The sequence below is a fragment of the Narcine bancroftii genome, unplaced genomic scaffold (assembly GCF_036971445.1).
Source record: "Narcine bancroftii isolate sNarBan1 unplaced genomic scaffold, sNarBan1.hap1 Scaffold_164, whole genome shotgun sequence".
Classification (NCBI taxonomy): Eukaryota; Metazoa; Chordata; class Chondrichthyes; order Torpediniformes; family Narcinidae; genus Narcine; species Narcine bancroftii.
This window is the reverse complement of record NW_027211899.1, coordinates 86509-108164: the sequence shown is the minus strand read 5'-3', so window position 1 is coordinate 108164 and position 21656 is coordinate 86509. Positions and strand designations below refer to the sequence as shown.

The following is a 21656-nucleotide window of genomic DNA, read 5'->3' as shown; positions in this document are numbered from 1 at the left end:
TGGTTAAAAACCCACCGTTAAGCTGGAGGAGCTCAGCCCGGATTTTCAGTGTCCATAGGAGATCAAGATATATTCCCAACATTTCAGTCCTGAGCCCTTCTTCAAGGAATGAGCCAGATACAGGAACTCTTAGAAAAGGCACTTTCAGGTGGCCAAATGCCCCACTTGTAAAGCCGCATATAATGGCAATATGGGCTGCCGGAAGGCCACCTGAATGCGCAGGATGCGCCTGCCAAATGAACTTGGTAACCCTCCTCCGAGAGGGATAATCGGCACAACACAGAAATGCTGTGGTGCCGGGTGGAGGTGTTTGTTGTGTTTACCATTTTTGTTTTTGTTCTGCAGTGTTCAAGTGTGGAGTGTATTTGCAATGTGATTTGTCCGTTCCATGGTTTACATCTAGTTTAAACATAATGTGAAATGTTTACATTGCTATATCGAACTCAGATATTTATGAAGCAATAAGATTTCTCAAAAAATGTTTTTTATTACATTTTTGACAAGCACACAAGTCTCATTTATATGCAACCATTACTTCACGAGAACACATAACATGCCAGGCAGTAGGTTCATGTTGTCGCATTGGGTGGGGAGGGTGGAGGGGGGAACAAGTTGTGGAAATTAGGAGCTAGGTGGCAGGGTCATACCCTTACAGGATGGACAAAATGGCAGAATGGATGGCCTGGTGCCCATGGGCCTGCTGATTGCGACAATCTGTGCTAATGGGTGCAGGACCATCTGCTTCAACCAACGTCCACTCTGACAGAAAGTCTTCCTTGTTAATCTCACATATATTGTGCAGGACACAGCGAGCAAACACAACACCTGGGACTAAGGTGGTAGAGATATCCAGACGGTTGGACAGGCACCACCGGCAGCCATTTAGACGGCAATATGCATGTTCCACCACTATCCTTGCAGAATTAAGGGCCTTGTTAAATCTTTGCTGATCCAGATCCAGTCCTTGGTGCTGTGTGAACCCCTTCATCAGCCAATTTCGTAGTGGATATGCCAGATGACCCACAAGATGCGTTGGAACCTCCACTCCATTAACATCCTTGGACACCTGCACGCACAACAATGGAGAATGTTGTTAATTCATACACATGACCGTTGACACAATAAGCATACATAAGATTGACACATGGAGCTTTGTAGGGTGAACACTCACATCAGGTGGGAAGTGGTATCCGCCCTGGTCCTCTTCCTTTCTATACAGAGGAGAGTTGGCAAGCACTCGGGCATCATGGGTACTGCCCAGCCAACAAACACATCTGAGAAGCTGTAACGTGAATGGAAAGCACAGTGAAGTGATAGACATTGAGATGTGATGTGATAAAGACCAATAAAGGCTTAGCTCACCAGAATCTGTGGTCGACCACCGCTTGCAGAACCATTGAATGCCAGCCTTTGCAATTGTAGTAGGCTGCAGCATGCAAGCTGGGGGCAATAATGGGAATATGTGATCCATCAATGGCACCGGCACACATTGGGTATCCCCTTTGCACCAAGCTGTCATTGGTCTCCTGGAGACGTGTTCCAATGGGCAGGGACATGAGACGTTTACCGAGGAACTTCGTCAAGGCGGCCGTCACCTCCTGCACCACCATGCACACGGTGCTGATGCCTATTCCAAAGATGGGACTGATGGATCGATACTCACAAGGGGTGGCATACCAGCGCAGAGCCACAGCTAATCGAAATCCCGGCTCCATGGTTGCTGCGCCTGGTCTATGCGGCTTCAGGTGAGGTTCTTAGAGTTCCAGCACGAAGTGAAAGGTGCCATGCGACATACGAAAGTGTTTCCTCCATTCAGCAACATCAAATTTGGTGTGGTCATTTCTCCAGAACTCAGTGCCCTGGGATCAGTTCAACCTCCAGAGAGACCCATGTGTCACTGACAAGCATCATTCACCTTCGTCTGTGAACAATGGTGGGCGAAACCTCTGAGCAGAAACAATTTCAAGCTGGCACTGGAAGGTGTTGTTAAGGTTACTGAACGCTTACTGTAGCTTTTGACAATTCACATCTGATAGGTAATAGACTCAATCAGCTGTGTTTGGGCGGGAAACCAATATATGAATGGGCTGCCTTTTGGAGGTTGGGACCCTGTTGGGAAGAATTGATCATTGAACCCTGTCTGGAAGATTTGCTGGCCTAAAGACTTGTATTTTCTCACCCACTCTGGAAGCCTGTGAGTGAGTAAAACCTATACTGGTTGTATTTTCATCGGAATTTATAGCTATCCTATAAACACAAACTTCTCCATGTCCGCCACAAGAGCGGGGATCTCCCAGTGGCCACCTGCTTCAATTCCCCATCCCATTCTCTTGCTGACAGCCTGTTCATGGTCTTGTCGTGACTGCAAAAGGTGGTGCTACTGAAATGAAGCACCTCCACACAGCATGAAGTGAACCAGTAACTGCCTTTATATGAACCTCTCGTGCTGCTTTTAGGGGACGACCTCATTCCTCTCTGGGGTGCGCTGGTCTAGGGGAGTGATGTCAGTGCGTTGCGGAGTTGCTGCAACCAGGATGTGGCGACATCTCCCAGGCAACATGTGTCACCAAATGCATGCTTCTCATGAGAAGGGAAGGGGGGCCTATGCCATCTTGTACCAACTGACTGGGACAGCGATTCGGCCCGCCTGACCACATGGTCGCTCGGCCTGCTATGAAAAACCTCATCCCTATCACATCCAATTAACACCTTTTGTTGGGCTGGATTTGTCCCCTAACCAGAATTCTGAGCCTTTCTGAGATTTCCTGCTTCTGGGTTATTCTGTTTATTCCTTGAAGAAGGGCTCAGGCCTGAATGCTGGAAAGAATAGCTGAGTTCCTTCAGCATGTCGGTGTGTTTGTAATTATAATCACAGCGTCTGCAGACTTCTGTGTTTCACTCATCTTTATTTGTAATACAAAGAACTGATGTTGGCAGTGGTGGTGGGGAGAGAGTGGGGGGTGGGGAACCACCTGATGGCATCCTCATTAGTACCTGGACCTACCACTTTGTGTCAGCCTATCCCAACAACTGGGAGCTACAACCCTGCGACAGTTCCCATAGAATTAGAGGACTAACAGTAGATCTGTGTGGAAAGAAGAACCTTAGCTGCTTCTTGCCCTTTCGTGTAAGACTTTATTCGTAATAAATGATCGACCACAAAAAACCCTGTTCCAAGTCTCTTTCAGCCCTTAGTATCATGTCCATACATTCCCATCATTGAACATTTTACATGCGCTCTCTGTTTGCACTCGGATGGTGAGTGGGAGCAGTTCCTTTGGTGCTTCAACCTTCTCCCGACCCCTGCACAGAAGCTGTTCTTCATCCTGCTGATGCTGGTTCTGATCCTCCTTTCTCTTCCTTGATGGGAGCAGCTGAGAGATGCTGTGGGCAGGGTCAAAGGGCTTCTCCAGGATTTGGCATGGCCTCTTCAGACAAGGATCCTGCTAGATCACACTGATGGGGAAGAGGGAGACTCCAGTGATCCTCTCTGTTGCTCTGAGGGTCCTGTGGATTGACTCCAATCCATTTCTCTGCAAGGACCCTCTCATCCAGTTTAGTTTGTACTTGTGTGGTGTTTCAAGGTCCCTCGGCCTGACGGAGATTGCCGATTCTATCGCATCTGCTGATTCCAAACGACCTTAGTTCCTCCGTCCTGTCGGGTCAGTCCGATTTAATGTTTCTCATCTTTTGTTTGATTTTTTAAGATTGTGTAGTGGATGTGTGTGGGGTATAAGTGCATGGGTGCTTGTGGGTGGGTATATGTGTGAGCGTGTGTAAGAAGGGGTGTGAGGGACAGTGTGTGTGTGTGTGTGTGTGTGTGTGTGTGTGTGTGTGTGTGTGTGTGTGTGAGGGAGTGGGAGTGTCTGTTGGCATTTGGGTGTGTGTGGTAGTGTGTGTGTGCGTGCATGTATGTGGGGGTTTTATTTACAGTGAAAAAGTATATACAGAATATTTACAATATATACAGAATATATACAGAAGAGTGAACAAATATATACAAATATATCAACGATCAAATATATACAGAACATATGTATAAAGCACAACATCGACGTCAAATGAAAAGAACTCGACAAAATTATCTCACTTATCGAACACATCCCTGATATAAAAGCACATCTACCAATTTGCCCCGAAATAGTTGGGGTTGTGTGTGGGATTTGGGATGTGTGTGTGGAGTTGTGTGGAATTGGGTGTGTGTTTGTGGACTGCATGTTCGGGTATTGGGGTGTTGGATGGAACGTGTGAGTGGATGTGTGTGGTGTGTGTGGGTGAGATTGTGCAGTGGATGTGTGTGGGTTATATGTGCATGGTTGCTTGTGGGTGGGAATGTGTGTGGGCGTGTGTAAGAAGGGGTGTGGGGGAGGGTGTGTGTGTGAGGGTGTGTGTGCAGATATGTGGGGCTTTTGTTTACAGTGAAAAAGTATATACAGAATATATACAATATATACAGAATTTCTACAGAACAGTGAACAAAGATATACAAATATATCAACGATCAAATATATACAGAACATTTGCACAAAGCACAACATCGACGTCAAATGGAAGGAACTCGACAAAATTAACTCACTTATGGAACACGTCCCTGATAGAAAAGCACATCTTCCAATTTGCCCCAAAATCATTGGGATGTGTGTCTGGAGTTTTGTGGGATTGGGGTGTGTGTTTGGGGTCTGCATGTGGGGTTATGGAGGGAATGGGTGAGGGGTTGTGTGTGGGGTGTGTGGGTAGGATTGTGTGGTGGATATGTGTGGAGTGTATGTGCTTGGGTCCTTTTGGGTAGGTATGTGTGTGGGCGTGTGTAAGAAGGGGTGTGAGGGAGGTTGTGTGTATGTATGTGTGCGTGTGGTAGGGTGTGGGAGTGGGTATGTGTGCGTGTGTGCATTTCCTTCTTTCCATTTTCCATAAGTGAACAAATATATGCAGACATTTGTACAAAGCACAACATCGACGTCAAATGGAAGGAACTCGACAAAATTATCTCACTGATAGAACATGTCGCTGATATAAAAGAACATCTTCCAATTTGCCCCGAAATAATTGGGGGGACCTATCCTGAACGATTTTCAGAACCTTTCATTCTAAAACCCGACTTCCAGACCCATATTATATTCGTCTAGGAACAAAGTCTACTTTAAATACAAGAATCTGGTTCGGAGACGGGATTAAGGGGAGAGGGAGAAAAGAGATTCTATTGGAGTGTGGATGTGTGTGTGTGTGGGGTCACTGTGGGAGTTGTCTGAGTGTGTGGGAAGTGTGTTTGTGGGTGTGTGTGAGAGGTGTGTGTGGGGTGTGTGTAAGTGGGAGTGTGTGGGTTGTATGTGAGGATTAATGTAGGGGGCTGTGGGGGTGTCTGAGTGTGTGGATGGGGGGTGAGAGTGTGTGGGATGGGTGGATGGGGGTGTGGAGGGGTGTGTGTTGTGGGTTATGTGTGTGGGAGTGTGTATGAGGGGTATGTGTGTGTGGGTTATGTGTGGTGTGTGTTTGTGAGGGATGTGTGTTTGTGGGGGGTGGATGTGTAGGGAGTGGGGTGTGTGGGGGTGGGTGTGTGTATGGTGTGTTAATGTGGTGTGTGTGTGAGGGATGGGTGTGTGTGGGAAGTGTGTGTAGATGTGTGTTTGTGAGAATATGTGTAGGGGGCAGTGTGGGGGTGTCTGAGTGTGTGGATGTGTGGGTGGGGGGTGAGAGTGTGTGAAATGGGTGGAGAGATGGTGTGGAGGGGTGTGTGTATGAGGGGTGTGGGTGTGGGTTATGTGTGGTGTGTGTTTGTGAGGGATGTGTGTTTGTGGAGGGTGGATGTGTAGGGAGTGGGGTATGTGGGGGGTGGGTGTGTGTATAGTGTGTTAGTGTGGGGTGTGTGTGTGAGTGATGGGTGCGAGAGGGGTGTGTGTGGGAAATGTGTGTAGATGAGTGTTTGTGAAGTGTAGGGGGCAGTGTGGGGGTGTCTGAGTGTGTGGATGTGTGGGTGGGGGGTGAGAGTGTGTGGGATGGGTGGAGAGATGGTGTGGAGGGGTGTGTGTTGTGGGGCATGTGTGAGGGTGTGTGTATGAGGGGTGTGGGTGTGGGTTATGTGTGGTGTGTGTGAGGGGTGTGTGTGTGGTTGTGAGGGGTGTGAGTTTGTGGGGGATGGGTGTATGGGGAGTGTGTGAAGGGTGTGGGTTTGGGGTGTGTGTGGGGGTGTGTATGTGTGAGTGGGTGTGTGTGGCAGCGTGAGTGTGTGTGTCAGTGTCTGTGTGGGGCACCAACGTATATAGGACATGGCAAGCATTGCATGCCCCCCCACCCCGCTTGTCAGCGCTACTTCCATCCCCATACTTGTCAATGACGACGTCATCTTGCACCCCTTGACACATCAGCGATGGCACCAACCTCCCTCCCTCCATCAGCGATGGCGCCAACCTCCCTCCCTCCATCAGCGATGGCACCACCCCCCTCCTTCCATCAGCGATGGCACCAACCTCCCTCCCTCCATCAGCGATGGCACCACCCCCTCCTTCCATCAGCGATGGCACCAACCTCCCTCCCTCCATCAGCGATGGCACCACCCCCCTCCCTCCATCAGCGATGGCACTAACCTCCCTCCCTCCATCAGCGATGACACCAACCCCCCTCCCTCCATCAGCGATGGCACCAATCCACCTCCCTCCATCAGCGACGGCACCAACCCCCCTCCCTCCATCAGCGAAGGCACCAACCCCCCTCCCTCCATCATCGACGGCACCACCCCCTCCCTCCATCAGCGATGGCACCAATGCCCTCACCCACACCTCCCCATGGGTCAGCGACTGCACCAATGCCCTCACTTCCACCATGGGCGCTATTTTGGGGTTTGTGTGTGTGGGGAATTTGGGTAAGTCTCTGATGTTTGGGGATGTGAGTATGGTGTGTATGTGTGGTGGGTTAGTGTGTGTGGTGGGTTAGTGTGTGGGGTGGATTTGAGTGTGGGGGTTGTTTGTGTTTGTGTGGTGTTTTTGTGTGTGAGTTTGTGTGTGTTAGGGGTTTTGTGCTTGTGTGGTGTTTATGAGTGGGGTTTGTGTGTGTGTGGGATTTGAATATAGAGAGTGTGTGTGTGGGTATGGGATGTGTGGCTTGTGTGGGGTTTGCATATGGAGGGTTGGTGTGTGTGTGTGTGTGTGTGATATACATGGAGGGAATGTGTGTGTGTCTATGTGTGAGCGCATGAGTGTGGGGGAAATATGTGTGGGGTGGTGTGGGTGGGTGGATTTGCGGGTTTGTGTGTGAGGGGGTTGTATGAGGGAGTGTGTGTGTGGGTGTATTTATGGGGTGTGTGTGTGTAGGGGTATGTGGTTCGGGATGTGTGTGTAGGGCCATGTGAGTGGGAGTGCATGTGTGAGGGACTTGTGTGGGAAGGTGTTTGTGCAGGGTCGCATTAGTGCGTGTGCATGGTGGGATTTGTCTGGCAATGTTTGTGTCAAGGGTGTGAAGGGTGTGTGTGCGGAGAAATAAGTGTGGCAGTGCATGCGAGGGAGGGAGTGTGTAGGGGGCATGATTGGGAATGGGTTTGTGCGTGGGTTGTGTGTGCAGGGGTGTGAATGCGGTGGTGAATATGGAGGGGCGTCCATGTGCTGGGTGTGTATGTGGGGTATGTGTTTGGGGGATGGGTGGAGGTCTATGAATGGGTGTGTGTGTGGTTTGTGTTGGGTGTGTGTGGGACGGGTATGTTATTGTTTTTGTGGGGAAGTCTGTAGGGTTATGATTGTGTGGGGTGTGTATGTGGGGAGTGAGTGGGGGATGTCCATTGGGGCCATGTTTTTTGGGGCAGATGTGTAGGGTTGTATTGTGTGAGTGTGCATGTATGTGTGTGTGTAGCTGGGTGTTGATTTTGTGTTGGTTGTGTGTGGGAGGTGGTCAAGTGTGAAGGTGTGTGTGTTTGGGTGTGTGTGTGAGAGGTATATGGGGTGTGGATAGGTGTGTGTGGGGGGGACTGTGTGTGTGAGAGGATGTGTGTACGGGTATGTGTGTGGGAGGTTTATCTGTGTAGGGGTTGTATTGTGTGAGTGTGCGTGTATGTGTGTGTGTAGCTGGGTGTTGATTTTGTGTTGGTTGTGTGTGGGAGGTGGTCAAGTGTGAAGGTGTGTGTGTGTTTGGGGGTGTGTGTGAGAGGTATATGGGGTGTGGGTGGGTGTGTGTGGGGGGGACTGAGTGTGAGAGGATGTGTGTACGGGTATGTGTGTGGGAGGTTTATCTGTCCAGGGGTTGTATCGGGTGAGTGTGAGTGTGCGTTTATGTGTGGGATGTGTGGCTGGGAGTTGATTTTGTGAGTTGTGTGTGGGAGGTGGTCATGTGTGAAGGTGTGTGTGAGGGGTGTATGTGGGCGGTGTTTCTGGGTTGTGCGTCGGGGTATATGTGTAGGTGTGGTGTGTGGAAGGGGACTGTGGGTGCATTGGGTGTTTGTGGAGTGAGGGTGTGGAAGGTGTGTATGAGTGTCGAAGGGTGTTTGTGTATATCTGTCAGAGGTTGTGTTTGGGGGAGTATGTGTATGGGGGATATGTGTGTGTGTGTGCGCAGAGTGTATGTGTGGGAGTTTGTGAGCGTGAGGGTGTGTTCCTGGGATGTGTATGTGTGTGTGGGGTGTGCATGTGGGAGGTGTGTGATTGTGGGGGTTGTGAGTCGGGGCTTGTATGTGTGGAATGTGTGTCTGGGGATGTGTGTTGGGGGTTGTGTGTAGGGTGTGTGTGTGGGAGGTGTGTGATTGTTGGGGTATGTGTCTGGGGTATGTGTCTTGAGTGTGTTGCAGTTTTTTCAGGGGGGGGGTCTAGTGTTTTTCATTGTTGGTTGAGGGTTTTTGTTTAAGTTAATTGTGAAAGATTGGGTGCCATTGTGTAAGTTGTAATAAGTAATTTAAGTTTTACAATTGTTAATGTTAAGGGTTTAAATCACCCAATAAAAAGGCAATGTGTGATAGATTATATTAAGAAGCTAAAAGTAGGGATTGTGGCAAGATAGCGTAGAGTCTAGACATGTAATCTCGACCTCTCTGGCCAGATTTTTAAATACCTGTTTTTTAACCCTTTGTTTTCAAGTTTAAACTTTTTAAATTTTAGTTTAAAGTATCAAGCAATTATTATGGCCACTAATGGTAAAAAGATTAAACCTCAAGTTCATAAGAATATACATTTTCGAAGTGCTGAGGATCTGGGGACTAGACGACCTGAAACAGCCCCTGGCTCAATTTCTTCATTGCCTAGACCCCAAAGATTTCCTGTGCGGGCTGAAAAAAAATCTATTGCTACCAAATGAAGGATGGCGCTGGAATTACCCATTCCCCGGAAGAAGGTGCGTGTTCCCAAGAAGTAGAAAGCCTTTTGATTTCAATGGAGGGAGCACACAGGAAAATGTCTCCATTGTTGGAAATGCATCAGGTCGACGTCGATTCAATCCAGTTAAAGAAGTTTTGTGGCATAAAGGTTATAAGTCTACTTTTCGTTACCCTGCAGTGTTGAAGGTGTTTTACGGAGTCTATCAATTTTGGTTTTTTGAAACTGATTGTGAAGCAATGATTTTTGCTGACTCATGGCCAGATATAAGAGGACAAAGACATAGTCCAGCATTATTTCCTAAAGAAAACTTTGGTAGCTCTGGAAAAGGAAGAAATGGCAAAAATGGGAAAAAAACAGGAATGGAAAGAGTCCAACTTCTGAAATGGGATTTTCAACATTGGAGTCTTTTGGGTTAAAAGAATTTTCTTATTCTATTTTTTCTTTTGTTCTTATAATATTTTGATGTTACTGACTGTTTGGCTGGGCAAGGAGAGATTTGGACTTTCTTTACTAGTCATCAGCCACTGGTGGGTGACCCACACCCAATTTTTGTTTAGGGGATTACTACCTTTTGGTAGTTTTTTTTGGGGGGGGGTTTCTTTTTTTTTCCTTTTTCTTTATTTTTTAATTTTTTTGTAGTTTTTAATTTGTGATTTTTTTATTGGAGGGCCTATATACATTAATTTGAGTTTTTATATAAAGATATTATTGGTATTTAGTAATAATAGTAGATATGTCAAAGTTGAGGTTTGCTACTTTTAATGTTCGAGGATTAAATAGTTAGATTAAACGTAAGCGGGTCTTGGCATATATTAAGAAAAAGAAAATTGATATTGCTTTTTTACAAGAAACACATTTGAATGTGATGGAAAGCGTGAAATTAAAAAGGAACTGGGTTGGGCATGTATATTCTTCTTCATTTAATTCTAAGGCTAAAGATGTAGCTATTTTGATACGTAAAAATGTATCTTTTGAATTACAATCAAAGGAGAAAAAGGCAGAAAAAATAAAAATTTAAAGAAGCTAAAAGTAGATATTGTATTTTTGCAAAGGACTCATTTGACAGAAAAAGAACATTTGAAGTTGAAGAGAGATTGGTCAGGACATGTCATTTTGTCTTCATTAAACTCTAAAACTAGAGGCGTGGTGATATTAGTTAATAAAAAAAAAACTTTTTGCTGTGGATTTTTTTTTTGATAATGTTGGAAGAGTACTGATTGTTAATTGGAAGATTTTTTTCTGAAAGTTGGACTTTAATGTATGTTTATGTACCAAATGAAGATGATCAGACATTTATTTCAGGGACATTTTTAAATTCGAATCAGGCATATGGGAATGTGTTAGTCGGAGTAGATTTTAACTGTTGTTTGGATCCCTTGTTGGACAAATCTCCAAAAATTGTTGAAAGAACTAAAATGGCAAAAAGACTGTTTAAGATGATGGAGTATTTAAATTTAGTGGAAATTTGGAGGAAATTAAATCCAACTGAGAAAGATTATTCACTTTATTCAGCTCGGCATAATTCTTTCTCTAGAATAAATGTATTTTTGATTTCTGTGCATTTACAAGTAGATTTAATTTTGCAGAATATAAAAGTAGGTTATTCTCATATCCTTCATTAAATGTTTAGGGATTGAATTAACTGAGACAGCTTATCGATGGAGGTTTAATGAAAAGTTATTGAAGACCAGATTTCATTTAGTAGATGAGAGATCAAATTATTTTTTATTTACAAATGAAAGAAAATTCAGTTCAAAGTAAATTTATTTTGTGGGATGCTTTAAAAGCATATTTGAGGGGACAAACTATTAGCGATACAACTAAGAGAGAAAAAAACTATTTATTCGTAAGTTTAAATTTGGAAAAGGAAATCGAAGGCTTGGAGAAGAAAATTAAAAAAAATTATACAGAGGATGAAAGGATAAATTTATCTAAAGTGAAATTACGTTATAATTTACAAACGTATAAATATGAGAAAATGATTTTGCAGTCTAAACAATGTTATTATCAATTGGGAGAAAGAGTGCATATGGTTTGGCATGGCAATGTAAAACTGAGCAAGTATCAAGGACAATTAATGCTATTAGGAAGAATGGAGAAATTACATAAATGAATACTGATGAATTTTTAAAATTTAATGAAAATTTATATATGTCAGAGGGTTATCAAAAAATGGATCAAATTGATTTATTTTTATCTAGTTTAAATTTGCCAGTGTTGAATGAATTTGAGGTAAAGAATTTAGATATTTTATTTACTGAATTAGAATTGAGAGAAGCTTTGCAATCGATGCCTGATGGGAAATCTCCTGGAGAGGATGGATTTAAGGTGGTGTTTTATAAAAAATTTAATGATTTATTATTTCCATTATATAAAGATGTTTTGAAACAAGCAACTAAAATGGATGTATTTCCAGAATCTTTCTCAAAAGCATTGATTACAGTTATACCTAAAAAAAGAAAGGAACTCTTTAAAAGTGTCACCTTACAGACCGATATCATTATTAAATGTTGATTATAGATTGGTGTCAAAAGTTTCAGATAATAGGTTAGTGAATTATTTGCCAAATTTTTTTACGTAGCAATCAGGTAGGGTTTGTCAAAGACAATATAGTTAAATTGTCATCAGATAATATAGTTAAATTGATTTCATTAATTAATGCTAAAAACAACAAGATAATCAACCAACGGATATATCTTTGGATGCTGAGAAGGCATTTGATCGAGTTGAGTGGAAGTTTTTGTTTAAAGTATTGGAAAAATTTAATTTTGTTCCATTTTTTAGGGGTTGGGTTAGGGCTTTATATGCAGAACTTACGACAAGGGTAATAACGAATGGTGAGATTTCAAAATCTTTTAATTTATCTTGTTCTACAAGACAGGGTTTTCATCTTTCACCTGCTTTACTTGCTTTGGTGACAGAACCTTTAGCTCAGGCTGTTTGACATGATTTTGGTGTAAGAGGACTTAAAGTGAGAGAAAATAAAAATAAAATTAGCTTATTTACACATGATGTTTTTGTATATTTAACTAATCCAAAAACTTCACTAAAATTATCACAGGACTTGTTGAATAAGTATGGTAAATTATCGGGATATGAGATTAATTGGGAAAAGAGTGAGGTTTTACCAATAGCAGAAGAAGATTTTATGGATTGTAGACAAATTACTAAATTTAGATGGTCAAATAAAATTAAATATTTAGGAATAGTTGTAAATAAAAATGATCATGAATTATTTATTTTGCATTATGTACCTTTATTAAATAAGGTTAAAATTGATTTAGATAAGTGGAAAGATTTACCACTGACCTTAATAGGAAGAGTGAATTGCATAAAGATGAACATTTATGCTGGAGTACAATACTTTTTTCAATTTATTCCTTGCATAGTTGGGTTATTCTTATGGAAAGGTAAATTATCGAGGGTTTCTTTCCAAAAATGGACTTGGCATTATAAATTGGGTGGTTTGCAATTACATTGTTTTTATAATTATTATGAGGTGGCACCGATGAAGTTTATTAATTGGTTATTTTATAATCAACAATCTCCTAGGTGGGCAAAGATAAAGATGGCTCAGATTTTGGAAAATAATATTAATCATTTCATTTATAAATGGAATCATTTATTGTTACAAGAATTTAAATTATCCGTTTTTCGACATATAATGAATATTTGGTAAAATCGCAATTTAATTCTTGATTCTATCGGAATAGTTTCGATAAGATCACCATTATATCAGAATAAATTAATTCCCTTTTCATGATAGAATCCTTACTTAAAAGATTGGGAAATTAAAGGATTAGTGAATGTAATAGATTGTTTGAAGCAGGGAGGTTTTGTTCATTTAAAAGGTTGCAGGAAAGATATGGTATTGCATCAAATTCTTTGTTTATTACCAACTTTGAGATTATTTAAAGAAGAATTATGGGAAGGAAATAAATTTACCAGGTCAAAAGAAATTTGAATTATTAATTGCAGATAAAGGTGAAAAATGCTTTATTTCTGATATGTATAGGTTGTTGCAGGAGAAAATGGAAGAAGACAAATGGGAAAGAATTAAATATTATTTTGACATGGGAGGAATCGTCAAAACTGTGTGTTGACGGTGTTAGCAAGTTAATTAATGTGAGGTATACTATGGTCAATTAGAATTTTTTGCATCAATTATATTCAACCCCTGAGAAATTGAAGAGATATGGATTCAGTTTAACAGATTTCTGTTTTAGATGTAGAGAGCAGAAAGTTACTTTTGTACGTTCTGTTTGGTCGTGAAATAAAATTAAGCATTTTTGGGAGGAAATTATTAAATTTTTGAGGGATTTGTTTCAAAGGGATATTTAATGGATCCAAAAATATGTTTGTTGGGTTATGTTAATGTTCCATTTGTTGATTCAAAATGCCTAAACCATATTTGGCTTTGTTAAGATTTGGGTTAGCAGTAGCGAGAAAATATATAGCTGTCACATGGAAGAATATAAACTTGCAAAGATGGCATAACGGATTTCACTCTTGTCTATATTTAGAAAAATTAACATATAATGTAAGTAATTACTCTTTTTTATTTATATGTGGTGTTTATATTTGAAACACATGGCTATAGAAATTAAATCAATGTTGTAATGTTGGCAGACCAATCAGGGAATATTTGATACATTTCTCTAAGGTTTTGGGGGAGGAGAGGTTGTTTTTTTTTCTTTATTTTGGTTATTTTTTTCTTTTTTTGGTTTTTATTGTATTAGTAAGGGGGAGGGGATGTAGTTTACAGTTATTTTATGTGTATTTGATTTTCTTTATGTAATTTGAGAATATTAAATAAAATCTTTCAAAGAATCGAGTGTGTATGTGTGTGTGTGTGGTGCGTGTGCGTCAGGGTTTGTGTGTGTGGGGGTGTGGTAGGAACTGCCGCTGATCCCCGAGTCCTCCCCACTGCCGCCGCTGATCCCCGACCCCTCCCCACTGCTGCCTGACACATCGATTCCTCCAGACGCTCGAGATTCCAGCCGGCTTCTCTGAGCAGGGTGTCACGGTTGATGTAGTGGTTAGGGCAATGCCTTTACATGGCCAGTGGTCAGGACTGGACCTCAGTTTGAATTCTGCGCTGTCTGTCAGTAAGTTCTCCTCCTCGTTGCTATCAAGTGGCTTCTGTGTTCAATCTTGCCTTTGAAAGTTCTTCTGCATTCAGGACAGGTTGTTCCAGATGGCAGATCAGGCTTGGGTTGGTACGGCCTCTCCTCTCATCTTCTTCTATTTCTGCACATCTGCTGGCTTCAAAGGTTGCTGTTCCCTCTCAGATGATGGTTTGCCAGACCTTTCTGTCCATGGTTCATCCACCCTTTGACAGGTCTTGTTTTTCATCCTGCAGGGTGTCTAGCCACCCTCCTCACCAGGCAAGCCTGGTGGGGGAGCCGGTTTAGTCGCCGACCACTCGACCATGCAACAGGTAGTACTGGGTTACATGGTACCAGTAGCACTCAGGCGAGTGACCTGACACAGATCCTTGTTTACTCTTCACTTCATGCAAAAAGGCTCCCAAGTGCTCATGTTGACCACGACTGTGGCCAATATGCCTTTGTTGAAGAGCCTCAGGATCCGTACTTCCATTTCTGTTCATCTAATACTAGAAGGGGTGTCCTATAGTTGTTTCCTTGATGCAGAGTTAAAGGCTTTGGTGTGGGTGATGAATGACGTGTACAAAGGTTGGATCTGTTCACTACATTTTTTTGGAGTTGTCGAATTTTTAGGTGTTGGCAGAAATCTCGCTTGAACTTTGTTGAGATCCTCCAGGACTGGATGTAGAAATACCTGAACATGTTGATTGTGTTTCCAAGTGTGGCTGCCTTATTGACAGTTGGTCCTGCTACCAGCTCGACTTCCAGCACAAGTTGTTGTCCTCCCTTCTGCGCTTCACGAATCTACAAGCAATGGAAACAAAAGTCATTCAAGGGAAGAGATGAACAGAGTTGAGGAAGATCACGCGAAGACGACCAATGGTCTTCAGCTCAAAATCATCTTCACTTTTTCGTAAAGATTCAGAGACAATAGAAACCCATTAATCCCCTATCCCTCTATCCCTCCCCCTTCGTCGACAACTCTTCCTCCCTCTCCCTCCCTCTCCTTCCCCTCTAACTCTCACTCTCTACGAATATCCCTCCCCATCCTCAAAAACTCTCCTTTCCTCTCCCTCTCCTTTTCCCCTCACCCTCTCCCTCTATCACTCCCCTTTCCTCGACAACTCTCCCTCCCTCTACTTTCCTCTCCCTCTCCCCCTCACCCTCTCCCAAAATCCCTCCCCTCAAAAAATTTCCCTCCCTTTCCTCCTCTTTCCCCTCTCCCTCTCCTTCCCCTCTCCCTCTCCTTCTCCTGCCCTCACTCTCTCCCTATATCCCTCCCATTCCTCAAAAACTCTCCTCTCCTTTCCTCTCCCTCTCCTCCTCTTCCCCTCACCCTCTCCCAAAATCCCTATCCCTTCCTCAACAACTCTCCCTCCCTCTCCCTTTCCCCCTCCTTCCCCTCCCTCACCTTCCCCTCCTCACCCTCACCCCATTACTCCCCCTTCCTCGAAAACTCTCCCTCACTCTCCTTTCCTCTCCCTCTCCTTTCCCTCTCCTCCTCTTCCCCTCACCCTCAGCCTATATCGCTCCCCCTTCCTCACCAACTCTCCCTCTCTCCTTTCCTCTCCCTCTCCATCTCTTATCGCTCTCCTTCTCCTCTTACCCTCACTCTTCCCTATATCCTTCCCCATTCCTCGACAAGTCTCCCTCCCTCTCCATCTCCTTCCTCTCTCCCTCTCTTTCTTCTCACCCTCCCACTATCCCTCCCCTTCCTCGACAACTCTCCCTCCCTCTCCCATTCCTTCCACTTTCCATCTTCTTCTCCTCCCCCACTCTCTCCCTATATCCCTCCCCCTTCCTCAATAACTCTCCCTCCCTCCCTCTCCTTCCCTTCCCCTCACAATCTCCCTATAACCCTCTGCCTTCCTTGACAACTATCCCTCATCCTCTTTCCCTTCTCCTTCTCCTTCCCCTCACCCTCTCCCTATATTCCTTACCCTTCCTCGACAACTCTCCCTCCCTCTTCTTTCCTCTTCCTCTCTTTCCCCTATCCATCGACTTCTCCTCTTCCACTTCCCCTATCCCTTCCCTTCTTTGACAACTCTCCCTGCCTCTCCCTCTCCTCTTCCCCTCTAACCCACCCCCTTCTTCGACAAGTCTACCTCCCACTCCATTCTTCTCTCTCTCCTTCCCCTCTCTTATGCCCCTCACCCTCTCCCTATATTCCTCCCCCTTCCTTTACAACTCTTCCTCCCTATCCTTTTCTCTCCCTCTCCTTCTCCACTTCCTCTCCTTCTCCTCAAACTCTCCCTGTATCCTTCCCCCCTTCCTCGACATTTCTTCCTCTCTCCTTCCCCTTTCCCTCTCCTCCTCTTCCACTCACCCTCTCTCCCTCTATCCCACCGCCTTCCTTGACAACTCTCCCTCCCTCTCCTTCCACACTCTCTCTCTTTTTCCTCTTCCCTTCACCCTCTCACTATATCCCTCCCCCTTCCTCGACAACACTCCCTCCCTCTCTTTTCCTCTCCCTCTCCTTCCCCTCTCCCTCCTCTTCCCCTCTCCCTCCCCTGAGTGAGGTGCTGGATTTGGGAGGGGGGGAGGTCAAATGCAAGGGAAAGTCTACAATATATCCTTTCTAGCATTGATGGAGAGAAGGATTTTGAGCTGAACGCTCTCTGCACCCTGAAAGAGACAACATGGTGGAGAGGATGGTAAAAAAACATCCAGCCTGCTGGACTTCATGATTTGGGGCACTGAGTGTAAAAGTTGGTGAGTCAAGTTACAGCTGTATAAAATTTTGGTTCGCCGCATTTGGAATATTACGTAGTGTTCTGGTCCCTGAATTCACGGAAGGATGTCGAAGATCTTGTAGACCTCTATCACGTCTCCTCTAATCCTTCTACACTCCAGCTCTGCGAACCTTGCCTCATGAGAATTGTTTCCCAATCCAGGCAGCATCCTGGTAAATCTCCTCTGTCCCCTCTCCTTCCTATAATGAGGTGACCAGAACTGAACATAATATTCTAAGTGAGTCATACCAAAGATTTATAGATTTGCAACATGACAACTCTACTCCTGAATTCAAACCACCTATGAAGGAATCTCAGCACACCATAATCCTTCTTCACTCTCCTATCAAACTGTGCGGCAACCTTGAGAAATGTGTAGATTTGCAACCCAAGGTTCCTCTGTTCATCCACACTCTTAAGTAACTGACCATTAACTCTGGACTCAGCCTTCTGCTTTGTCCTTCCAAAATGCATCAACTCTCAGTTATCTGGATTGAAATCCATCCACCACTTTTCTGCCTAACTCTGCATCCCACCTTCATCATTTTGTAACCTTTAACAGCCTTCATCTCCATCCACAACTCCTCCAAACCAACCTCCGTGACATCCGCAAACTTACTGACCTATCCATCCGCCTCTTCATCCAGGTGACATGAAAATCACAAAGAGCAGGGGTCGCAGAACAGATCCCTGCGGCACCAACCTCCAGGCAGAATACTTTCATTCCACTACGACACTCTGCTTTCTTCCGACATGACAGCTTTTATTTCATGCAGGTAATTTTTCGCTCATCCCATGACTCAGGACTTTCCGAAGGAGTCTCCTGTGACCGACCTTCTCAGACGCCTTGCTAAAATCCTCGTAGACCTCATCTATCACCGTACCCTCATTAATTTCTTTTGTAACCTCCTCCAAAGACTGAGTTAGATTTGTGAGGCCCAAGCTTGCCTTCACAAAGACATGCTGACTATCCTTGAGTAGAGTGTATTTCTCCAGATCTTCATAGATCCCATCCTTAAGAATCCCTTCCATTAGTTTACTCACCAATAATGTAAGACTAACCCTAATTCCCAAGATTCTCCCTATTACCTTTTTTAAACAAGGGGACTCTATTTACCATTCTCCAATCCACCCGAGTCGCGCTGCCGTCTATCTCCCTCCTTGCCCACGTGAGTGGTGCTGCTGTCTCACCCCCCCCCCCCACACATCTGGGTCACGCTGCTGCCTCTCCAACCCACCCCCCCACCCCTTCACCAAGGGTCGATATCGACCACTTTGGAGACCCCTAATATGTTATTTAAAGTAACTTAATGTCACTTTATTCGATTCAGCAAAGAGTGGGGCAGGGAGGCAAGGTTAGGGGGGCTTTACTAAAGCTCAGCCTGGAGTGGTAGTTAATCCGCCACAGTTGACATGGCGTTGCAGTCGTGCTCCAATCTTCAAATATACCTGGATGCAGCAGGCATGGATAATTGCCGATGATTTGCCACAACCCATTTTTTATACACTTGTGGATGCATGAAACTATGCACCAGCTTTGATCTTTTTCAAACTTCGAACATGCGAGGCAGAAGCTTTAATAGTAAGAACCCATTTACTTGTTTCAGATGGTGAAGAGAAGCAACATCCACGTCATTCTGTGCATTTCTAAATGGCACATTGGGGAAGTAGTGAAATCAAATTGCATGAGTGGATGCAATTGCTTTGGATGAGACCTTAAACCACATCCTATATGGTTTTTAAAGAACATACAAGATTCTATCGTACAATAAATTCTGTTCTTTACCCGGCCTCGGGCCTAGTCGGTTCGAGCAGTGAGTCGGAGGAGGCGGAGACCAGAGTTTGGGCAGTGTTCGGAGGTGGAGCGAGTTGAGAGTGACAGGTTTAATTGGTCAAGGCCGATAAAAGGAGGGAAACGCAAAGGAGAGGCCAGCGAGGAGTGGCCCAGTGAGTAGTGGCCTGGTGAAAGAGTGGGGTTTCGAGGCTTTGGCTTGAGAGGGTTCAGCGAGTAGAGGCTGAGGTCGAGTGTATCTAGATTAAGGTAAGACTATATTTTTTTGTTATTTTCTCTTTCTAAGGTGAGGGGGAAGAGAGAAGGGTTGAGTGTGAGAGCAGTTTGCTCTTTTCAGTGTCAGATGTGAAAGGTCCTGGAGTCTTCGACCTCCTGGACATCCACGATTGCACTAGGTGTACTGAGCTGCAGCATCTCAGGGACCGTGTTAGGGAATTGGAGCTGCAGCTCAATGACCTCGACCTGGTCAGTGAGAGTGAGGCCATCATAGATAGGAGCTATAGCCAGGTGGTCTCAACAGGGCCACAGGAGGAGGATCAGTGGGTTCCAGTTAGGAGAGGGGAAAGGGAAGAGACAGATACAGGAGGGGGCACCTGTGACTGAAGCACTCAACAAATGGTACACCTCCTTGAGGAGCATTCAGGCTGGGGAAGGAATCAGTGGCTGTATCTCTGGCACAAGGTCAACCTCTGTTGCCCAAAAGGGTAGGGAAAGGAAGAGGAGGGTAATAGTTATAGGGGATTCGATGGTCAGGATGACAAATTGGGGATTCTGTGGATACGATTAAGGAAACAGATTGGTGCCAGGGTCTGGGATGTAACTTCCTGTGTCATTTCAGAACAAGTTGGATAGCTGCATGGATATGAGGGGATTGGAGGGTTATAGACAGGGAGTGGGTAAGTGGGGCTAGAGGAGCCCACTTAAATCGGTGTGGACTCGAGGGGCCGAGATGTCCTGTATCTGGACTGTAATTGTCTCAGCCAAGATTTATCTTGCAATCAACATCATTAGGTCATTCCTGCATTGCTATTAGGGACCAGTTATGTGTGCAAAATAGCAATGTTTCTCAACTAGGTCAACGACCCTGCTTCATCAATCCAGAAATAAAACATTTCCAAAATCGCAGTGGTGAGAAGTGCCAGGTAAAAGTAAACCTTCAAGATCTTCCACTTGGACATTTGTCCGTTCCAACGTCCTCTTCTGCTCTGATGTTTCCTGACGCAAACACTGGAATCTCTGTTCGATGGTAGCTAAAATGAACACAAGGTTCTGTTACACATACATTTAAAAATGTCTTCAAAGATTTACCATGTTTCCGGTGTTTTCTTCCCAAGAAACACATTTTTTTGTTTTGGAGAGAGAACTGTGGGTTTAGTAATATTTAAAGCAATGCAGAACAGAAGATGACGAGAGAAAAGGTGAGCAAGGAATGAAAAAAGTTTGGAGGGAATCAGCGTGAAATAGCAGACAAGTGAAATGAAGAACAGTGAAAAGGAAGGGACATTTGCAAAAGAAAATGGAGAGAGAAAGAGAGGGACAGTTGTGCAACTCTGTTGAAAACATGTTGACTTCAAGGCCTTTTACTCATCGAGAGGAGCAGGTGAAGTGGGGGGGAGCTGGGGCCGGGGAGGAGCAGGAACAACAAAGAATACCCTGCTGAATAGAGAAGACTCTGAGAGCAGCTGCAACCGTTCTCACCAGAACTGTATCCCGCCCTTCAGGTGCTCAGATGCATGGATCTTCAGTGCCCTCCCAGCACAGCATGAGAAATCCCCTCTCATTGGGGGGTCTTTGAGACATCACAGCCCTAAACACTTCCTTGGCTGCATGTTTGCCAGATGTTCACACTTGGTAAATGGCCGCTGCTTAACCTTCTACCATTTCTACATACCCTCTATTTCTATTAATAACTGATCAACAAGACAAACGGAAAATATAGAATTTCTGAGGTTTAGGAAAGGAAACAAAAATGTATAAAAATAAATGAGCTGATAGAGCATCTGGAAAAAAGAAAAGCAACATTAACATTTCGATGGAGCTCGTGACTTCACCGCCTTGCTGGCATATTTTAACATATGTTTCCTATTTCCAGTCTTGTTTCTATGATTGGAAGTTGTCTGGTTTCCAATCATTCAATCTTCTCTTTAATTGATGAGCCACGGACAAGTATGCATGACTGGAGCCTGGCTGCTTTATTAAATAATCGCAGAGCATCACTTTCAACGAATTCACTGCAAGAATTCCCATTTGCCGCCATTTTCATTTCCAACGCTCCAAATATGGTTCTCAATTCAGTACCTTTAATGCAACAATTTTATAAGACCCAACACTTCTAAGATGCACCACTCGAGCAGAAATTTCATTCAATAAACACACATTTTGCAATACTATTGCGATTCTGGCCTACGAGTCTGAATCACTGACCACAATTCAGTGGAGAAAGTTCGATTGAACTTTCTTAAATACTGCATTTTATTCAAACATTGAAGTGTGCACAGTTCTTTAGTAAATGGTCATTTTCAGAGCTGTTTATGAAATGATAGCCTATTTATGACGTGCTAGGTAAAGATGATTCAACATTTGAAATCCAATCAATTGCAAGAAATATTTTAGAATGGTTCAAAGAGGTTGGTGGGTCCCCACTGGTAATTTGCACAATTTGAAAATGTCTAATTTACCAGCTGGAAGCATCACTTGTATTTGTTGGAATTAGAGAACCACCTTTTGATCTAAACAT

General features: G+C 44.1%; 2 protein-coding genes across 3 annotated transcripts in view; both read right to left on the bottom strand.

The window, feature by feature from the left end:
* Window positions 1–519: 519 nt before the first annotated feature.
* On the bottom strand, window positions 520–6399 carry LOC138750530 (uncharacterized). Its single transcript, XM_069912617.1, has 2 exons — window positions 1172–6399; window positions 520–1066 (listed from the first exon to the last, which is right to left on the bottom strand). Exons 1-2 carry the CDS (start codon window positions 1517–1519, stop codon window positions 650–652), a joined length of 765 nt encoding a protein of 254 aa, XP_069768718.1. The 5' UTR covers window positions 1520–6399; the 3' UTR covers window positions 520–649.
* A 4790-nt stretch (window positions 6400–11189) lies between these two features.
* LOC138750529 (microtubule-actin cross-linking factor 1-like) overlaps window positions 11190–21656 on the bottom strand; it is a 30160-nt gene continuing 19693 nt past the window's right edge. Inside the window, exons 7-8 of one of the 2 annotated variants that reach the window (XM_069912614.1) lie at window positions 20074–20169; window positions 11190–15199 (exon numbers count right to left, since the gene is read on the bottom strand). In XM_069912614.1, the coding sequence (XP_069768715.1) occupies window positions 15192–15199; window positions 20074–20169 (104 nt within the window). In that variant the 3' untranslated portion in view covers window positions 11190–15191. The remainder of the gene's footprint in view (window positions 15200–20073; window positions 20170–21656) is intronic. The other variant, XM_069912616.1, reaches the window with a different exon arrangement.